The sequence below is a fragment of the Vulpes lagopus genome, chromosome 6 (genome assembly GCF_018345385.1).
Source record: "Vulpes lagopus strain Blue_001 chromosome 6, ASM1834538v1, whole genome shotgun sequence".
NCBI lineage: Eukaryota > Metazoa > Chordata > Mammalia > Carnivora > Canidae > Vulpes > Vulpes lagopus.
The window spans coordinates 1,054,819-1,062,821 of NC_054829.1; the positions used below are offsets into that span (position 1 = coordinate 1,054,819).

At 62.8% G+C, this 8,003-nt stretch overlaps 1 protein-coding gene across 1 annotated transcript; it reads right to left on the reverse strand.

The window, feature by feature from the left end:
- Nucleotides 1-3,125: 3,125 nt before the first annotated feature.
- SIVA1 (SIVA1 apoptosis inducing factor) lies at nucleotides 3,126-7,440 on the reverse strand. The gene is made up of 4 exons (XM_041757967.1): nucleotides 7,265-7,440; nucleotides 5,866-6,060; nucleotides 4,977-5,133; nucleotides 3,126-3,299 (listed from the first exon to the last, which is right to left on the reverse strand). Exons 1-4 carry the CDS (start codon nucleotides 7,380-7,382, stop codon nucleotides 3,242-3,244), a joined length of 528 nt encoding a protein of 175 aa, XP_041613901.1. The 5' UTR covers nucleotides 7,383-7,440; the 3' UTR covers nucleotides 3,126-3,241.
- Nucleotides 7,441-8,003: the final 563 nt, after the last annotated feature.

Below are 8,003 nucleotides of genomic sequence, written 5' to 3' on the forward strand. Positions count from 1 at the left end.
TGCTGGGGGCACATCTGGCGTAGCCCCCCGACACGGGGGCACACAGCTTTTTTAGAACCACAAACACACACAAACGTTACATAGTACAGGGAGCTTCAGAGGTAAGAGGAACGGGCATCCCGTCGGACCCCGCGCTCCGTCGCCGCGGTGTGAAGTGGTGCGGCTGCTGGGAGCAGGCTACGGCAGTTCCTCAAGACATTAGACACAAGAGATCGTTGCATTTTAGGTTAACACTTAGGTGTTAACACACTTAACACCGTGAAGAGGAAAGGCAAAAGTGCATCATAGGAAATAAGAGGAAATCCAGTGAGATGCTTCCATGGGCCTCAAGCTTGGAGCAAACAGTGACTACAAGTGGCAGGTGTGGGGGGAGGAGGGAGGTGCCTGGAGCCGCTGCCAGGCGGCTCACCTCTTCCCACAGGTGATGCGGGGCGCCATCGGTCCCAGGACAGGTGTCAAGGCCGAGGGCATGGACATGGCACCCCATGGGGGGTGCTGAGGAACGAGTGAACGCCCTGAACTTGTGGGTGGGAGCAGTAGGGGGTGCAAGGAGATGGGCACCTCAGGGAACTCCCGGGGGCCCAGCTTGTCCCAGCAGGCAAGGCCTGTGCAGGCGGCAGGCGGGTGGGGGCCTCAGGTGGGGGCAGTGAGGCCGCACCACCTCTCCTGGCCCACCCCCACCTGCCTTGCCGGCCCAGGGCAGCCTCAGGAGGGACGTGGGTGGGGGGTGGGAAGCGGTGCTCAGCCCCTGGGCTAGCTGGGGGCTGCGGGCGACGTGGGGTGCGCTGCCGGGGGCATGCCCCGCAGAGCTGGGGGCGTCGGGCTGGGCCTGCTCTCGGGGGGCGGCGGGCCCGGGGATGCGTGGGCACGGACGGAGTTGATCAGCCCTCAGGTTTGTCTGCATACGTCATCCTTGACCAAGGCGCTGGGTCTGCTGCTCGCACTGCAGGCGGCTGAGGTGGGACAGAGCCGAAGAACCCTCTTGCTGCTCTTCTGGGTCCCATTTGTTCTCACTCCTTTCATCTTTCCTGCCTGACTTTGGATTAAAGGACTTTTTCCAAACATCCGTCTTATCTCCTTTATTGGCTTGCTTACCAGTTTTCCCACGGACGTTCCGTGTCCATGGAAGGATCCAGCCCCCCGGCTGAGCAGCTCTGAGGGCCCCCAAGCCCCGTGGCTTTGGGATGCCCAGCGCACACCCCGTATTTCTCCATCTGCCTTCCAAGTGCCGTTGGGGCCCCATGCACAGCAACAGGGCAGGGCACACTCCCATTTCCAAGCTCTGTGTCCACAGATGTCAAAACTAAACTCCTATTACTTCTGCTTTCAAGAGTCAACTGTTTGGTTTTTTTTTTTTTTTAATATAGGTACATGTGTCACTATGCAGAATGACACATGCCTCTTTAGAAGCAATTTTTAAACATTTTTTATTTGCTTATTTTAGAGAGCGAGACTATGCATGTGTGTGAGCAGGGGGTGGGGCAGAGAGTGACTCTCCAGCAGACCCCCTGCTGAATGTGGACCCTTATATGGGAATCAATCCCAGGACCCTGAGGTCACGACCTGAGCCAAACCAAGAGTCGGCCGCATAACCCGCTGTGCCCTGACCCGACTTTAACCATTTCTAAGTGTGCAGCTCAGTGGCTCTACATGCAGCAAGTTGCTGTTGTGCGGCTCTCACCACCGCCACCCACCTTCCCAAACTGTCCCAGTGAAGGTCTGACCACCCCCCCACCTCCCACCGCAGCCCCTGGTGCACCCCCATCCTACTGTGTCCATGAATCGGACTCTGCGAGGGGACAGCATGAGGGATCACAGGATTGGTCCTCCCATGCCCGGGTCATCTCATGGGCCCCACATGCTCACAGTCCATCCAGGCCACAGCAGGGGTCAGGGCCTCCTTCCCCGAGGCCGGATACCCCCCTGCGGCCCAGACAGGCTGGTCTGCTGACCCCCTGGTCTGTCGATGGACACACAGGCTGTTCCCCTCTTCTGGCCACGGGGACTCACACCGCAGTGAGCACGGGAGTGTACACGTCTGCTCGTGTTCCTTCTCAGTTCTTTTGGGTAAACACACACAGTGGAGGGGTGGCTGCATCATACAGGGTTGCTATTTTTAACTTTTTGAGGAACCACCACACTGTTTTCCACAGTGGTCAGACCATCTTACGCTCCCATCAGTGCACAAGGCTTCCAGCTTCTCGGCATCCTCGCCAACCCTTGTTTTCTTACTAATGGTCATCCTGATGGGTGGGAGGTGGTGTCTCCTTGCGCTTTTGATTTGCATTTCCCAGATGACCAGTGTGACGTGCTTTATTTGGGCCACGGCCTGTAGGTGACGCCTGGAGAGAGGTCCCAGGGCTTCTGCAGGAAGCCAGACGAGAGGAGGTGGTCCTATGATGACTGATGGGCAGCTTGCCCCGATGGCACATCAGCCTCTTCTGTGTGTGGCCCTTCCCATCTGAACTTTGGTGGTTTTGATGCTTCACCCACAGTAGCAAGTCACAGCCTGGGCCCTGCTCCAGCCTGCCACCCTGTGTCCTCTAAGAATCATACCCCACTATCCCCGGACATATCTGCCCTGCAGGGGACCCCCATGTGTGGGGACCAGGATGGAGGCACCAGGAGAGGGAGACCCACAGGCTGCTTGTGTGACCTCCCCTGGCTTCCTCTGCCGTCTTCCTGGCCACCCTGCTGCTCCTGTTAACTCCCCTCCCTTCAGGCCACTGCCCCAAATGCATTGAGGACATGGCGCAGCTGGCTACCCCTCCCTGGAGAGCAGGGACTGTCCAGTCACCTGGAGCCAGGCCACGCAGGCATCTGAAAAACCAAGTGGACACCCAGATGGGGGCACGTAGTGGTGGCATTTCAGGGGCAGTGTGGGACATCACATCCTGTCCCGCCCCAGCTGCTCTGGCACCATGGTTCTGCATTCTAGCGTCAGAAAGCCTGGATCCAAATGCTCTCTCGTCATCACTGGCTGGAGGGGCTGCAGTAGCTGACTCTGGATGCCCGTTTCCTTTTCCCATCTATACACCTCACAGGAAGCCCAGGGGGCCAGCACACCACCTGTGGGGCGCTGCTCCAAGAGGCCACGCCCCCAAACCGGTAACTGAGTCCTCTTGTCCAAATATAAAAGGTTTATTCACTTCTGCCCTCGGTACAAAATATAAAACAGACCCCCACCCCCCACAGTTCTACGGCATCGACACCGGTGCAGTCCATCCGGGAAGGCCAGCCCTCAGGCCTCGAACATGGCGCAGCTGGCACAGAGCACCGACTCGTGAACGTCACCACAGCTGCAATGTCACAGGGAAGAGAGAAAACGGCTTTTAGGGGCTCAGTTGTGTCCGCCTGGATTGGTATGTTGTGGTGCTGACCCCAGTCCCTTGACTGTATCTGGGGACGGAGCCGGGAGCCGCAGGCAGAGCTAGCTAAGCCAGGGCCACACCGCAGGCGGGTGGGCCCTAACCCCACACGCGAAGTTACCGCCCACTGCTGTCTGTCACAGCAGCCCTACCGGACTGAGAGCCGACGGCCCACCTGTGGCCCCCCACACGGGAACCTCCCGGCATCCAGTTAGGATTTACTGGACCACAGTAGTTCAGCAAATCGCAGAGGAGGGTCCTCAGGAGAGACCATGAAAAAACAAGAAAATTGGAAAGAGGCCTCAGTCTGAGATGCGCCATCAAAAAGGCAGCGCAGCTTGCTACCAGGCGGGGAGGGGAGATGGTAAGCCCGTGGCCCACAGCACAGACGTGCCACAGGCGACCAGCTGTGGGCAGGACGCCGATGGCCGCAGGGCTACTTGTTAGTGGAAGCAGAGCCTTGCACAGCTCCCAGCTCTGTGGCCCCGGATACCAGGACCCAAAGGGGCTGCCCCTGAAGGGGAGGGAGCAGCAGGCCCAGGCCGCCTTCTAAACCTGGGGATGCCACCTCAGCCCTGGGACCTGGAGCAGGGAGCCCGTCCCCCGGCCATAGCTCTAAGAAATGGACACTCCCTCCCCCATCACAGGGTGAACTCTGTAGGTAGCTGGGGAAGAGGAAGCAGAAGATAAAGGCCAGGAGGACACCGTCAGGACAGGAGGAAGGCTGCCACACACGGAGGGGGAGGGGGAGGGCCCAGGAACTCCTCCCTAAACCTGCACGCTGCCCAACTGGGTCCCTCCCCAGGGAAATGGCCTCGAGGCACGGGGGCCCAGCCCTCTTCAGTCTGCACGGAGACAGGAAAGTAAAAATAAGCTCGCAGAAGCAAAGGGAAGAGTATTCCACATGCATAACTGGCCAACATACAACCCAAACAGGACAGCAGGGGTTCCCAGGACCCACCCCGCCCCTGGCTTTCCCAGGCTCTGCCGGCTGGCCCACCTGAGGTGGGCTTCTGCCTTCCACATTTGGCTTTAGCTGCTATGACTAAGCTAGTGTGAGGTCTGCACAACCAGCTCCAAGTCTGCGTGGGGGCCTCGTCTTACACTCCCAGCCGGCGCCAGAAGTGGCCACTGGGGTGGGAATGGTACCTGGTGCCTCTCAAGCAGGTGCGGGATCCAGACAGCGGAAGCAGACACGCGCACTCAAGTAACACACTAAGCAGACGTCCGTTCTGGCTCGAGACAGCCCGCACCCAGCACACACATACAGGCCTGCGCCTGCTCCCCACCCCCACCCCTGCTTCCTGCACTGGCGAGCAGACCAACAAGAAAACCATGTGACGCAGTCCTTACGTCAGAGCCTGAAAGATCAGATCACGAAGTTACTGAGACAGAAAACTATGAGCAAGGCAGAACTGGCAGTCTACGTGATCTGCAGTTCCGTGACGAAAGCTCAGTCTTCAGAAAAACTTAAAACCAGGCAAAGCAGTTATCGGCACCACCGCGTCCCCAGGGGCAGTGCCAGGCATCCGCTCTCCCAACCTCCAGGCCTCAATGTCACAGGGGTGCTCAAGTGCCTGCACGGGCACCCCACAGTCAACCACTTACTCCACAAGGGCACACAGGGCGCAGGCCACGCCCCCGCAGCTGGAGCAGACGTGCACACACCGCCCACAGAGGGCACGCTCACACTGGCCACACGCTGCCTTCCCGTCCACGGCTCGCACACATGAGGAACAGGCTCTGGTCGCTGCCCCGGAGGGGTCTGTAAGAAAGAAACGCCATCCGTCAGCCCTGCAGGAATCTGAAGTGCTGGAGGCTGTGGGGCCACCGACATCCCGACCGGACTCCCTGCAAGCGGGTCCTCCTGACACCCTACAAGAAAGCACGGCTCACAGACCCTTGTTCACTAGGGAGACCCCAAGTGCCCGGGAGCATGTTACAGGGCTGGTTCCGTGACTCTGGGTTGAGCGCTCCTTCCATTCCCACTATTCAAATGTCGGTACTGGAAGGATCGGTTCTTCCCCACTGTGGCTTGTATGAGAACTCTTGTGGGCCCCGTCTTGTGTATCCAGCACCCGTGTCTCAAAGTGTGGCCCTGCATCACTGGTTAACAGAGCTCCTGGGCCCCAGTCCAGGCCCTGGGGAGGAGGACAGCAGGGACTATGGCTCTTAACCAGCAACAAAAGTGGTCGTCTGAGCTGCACACCACACAGGCGCCGGACCGGCGGAGCCACCCAGCTGAGACTCTGGGTCTTGCTGCAAGTGGCTCCTGATCCCCCAGCTAAAAGCTGCTTCACAACCTGCATGCTTGCATATCAGCTGGGGGTGGGTGGGGGTTAGAACCTCCTAAGGTCGGGAGCCTCCTGGTGCTCACCAGCTCCTGCCCCTGCAGGGAGGGGAGGAGAAGCTCCCAGGCAGACAGTGTCAGGAGTCAAGTGCTCAGATCCACCCTTAGCGCATGGCTGGGCAAGTGCCTGCTGTTGGCCTCACTCACCAGCTTCAGAGGCCTGGGCTCGGCTCCTGGTCAGTCGGCCATCTGGTCCAATCAGCATCTGCCCACGGGCTACCCGAAGGGCCTCTGTGGGGCCAGGCTTTGGGGACTCCGGCAGGTCAACAATGGCACAGCCTTCCTCCCACAAGTGGTCCATGTAGGCCTGGGCCCCTCGAAAAAGGAGTTGCTTGGTTTTCTCTGAGGAAGAGAAATCAGTCCCAGTGTTCACAGCCCTGCGACGTGGAAGCCCTGGCACTGCCCCCTCATCCTGCCAGCTGCCGTGGCCAGGCCTCCACCGTGCTGTCATCCAGCCGCCCCGGGCCAGGATGCTCCCTGGTGAGCTGGGGACCACTGGGTCTGCTCGCCCTTCCTTACCCGGGCTCAGCGGCCACCTCCGCCAGGATGATCCTGCACCACGCAGCCCTCCCCAGGCTCCCTCTCATGACCTTCCATGCGGTTTTCCCGACAAGTGGCCTCATGTCACTGCTGTTTCTCTCCTGCCCGGCACCCTGCAAGCCGGCTGGTGTATAGCACAGAGGACGCTCTGGGCTTCAGATCACTCATTCACACCAGAGGCTCAGGGCTGGGCCTACAGCCCCGGCCAGCGCGCACCCCCTTCACCTACCACAGAGCACGACAGAAACCGGCTCCTGACAAAGCGGTCCTGGAGCTCTGCAGACGCCTGTGGGCCCGGGACACTCCCACCTGAGAGCTGAACTGGTGGCTCGGCACCAGCAGCAGAGGCTCTCCGTCGCGCCACACGTCCGCCATCGGGGGCTTTCACAAGATCAAATGCCCACCTCCAGCCCCCAAATGCTCTGTGATTCCTGCCTCCTCCCCACGAGGCCAGGCCCAACAGGCCCTGGAAGCCGTTGGCTGCGTGTGTCGTGGACGGTGACTCAAATGGGCGGCTGGTGGGCCCTGCCCCACGCAGCTCCTCCTCACCTTGTCCTGGGATCCCGCGGCCCGGCAGTGGCCCGGGGGGACTGCCCGGCTGGAACGCCCAGGACCTCAAGGCAGCGGGAAAGGGCTGCCGGACTGTCCCCCGCTTGCAGGTAAGCTGCCTGCCTGCCAGCCCTGACCGGGTCAGCCCCAGGCTGCGCTCAGCTTTATCACTCGAGGGCTCAGAAAGCCTCGTCTGCGACCCAGGGCTGCACGGGAGGGCCGGGGACAGCGGGGGAGGGCGACCCCGAGCCCCGCTCTGCAGCCACAAGCGCGGCGGCAGGGGAGCCTCACCTCGGGCAGCTCCGGGTACTCACCGGCGCGGCCCGGCGCCCGCAGCCCCCGCAGCCCCCGCCCGCCGGGCCTCCGCCTCCCCCTCCCCCTCCCCGGGGCCTGCAGCGGGGCCGGGGCGACGCCGCCGGCTCGGGCCCCGGCGGGCGGGAGGGCGCCCCGCACTCACCGAAGACCTCCCGCGAGTGCTGCTCGCCGCACACGCCGCGGCCCAGCTCCCTCTGACCCACGCGGACCTTCAGCTGCAGGGGGGCCGCGTCCGCGAACGGACAGCCCCGCTTGGGCATGGCCGCCGGCCCGGAGCGGCGCAGCTCCGCCGCGCGCCTCGCCGCCACCCGTGACGTCACAGCCGCGCGCCAACGCGGCGCGGCGCGGGATAGGCTGGCAGCGAGGAAGGGGGCGGAGCGCGGCGGCGGCGCGGCGCGGGATAGGCTGGGGGAGAGGACGGGGGCGGGACCCGGCTGCGCGGGAAAAGCCGAAGGCCTGGGCGGGGGCGGGGTCCGACCGCGGAGCGGGACGCACGGAAGGCAGCGGCGTGGGGAGAGAGGCTCGGAGGGTGCGCCGCACTGGCAGGCCGGGGGCGGGGCTCGAGCGCGGCGCCGGATAGGCCGAGCGTAGCTTGGAGGCGGGGCCGGCGCGCCGGGGGCGGGCATTGCGTAAAGCGCGCCGCGGGATAGGCCGCGGTGGAATGGGCGGGGCCAGGGCGGGGGGCGGGCCGCGGCGCGGGATTGGCCGAGCGTAGGTTGGAGGCGGGGCCTACGCGCCGCGGGCGGGCCTTGCGTAAAGCGCGCCGCGGGATAGGCCGCGGTGGAGTGGGCGGGGCCGCGGCGGGCGGCGCGGGAGGGGCGGGGCGGCTCGGGGTTCGGCGCGGGGCGGAGCCGACGCGAGGGTTGAAACTGGTTCCCCGC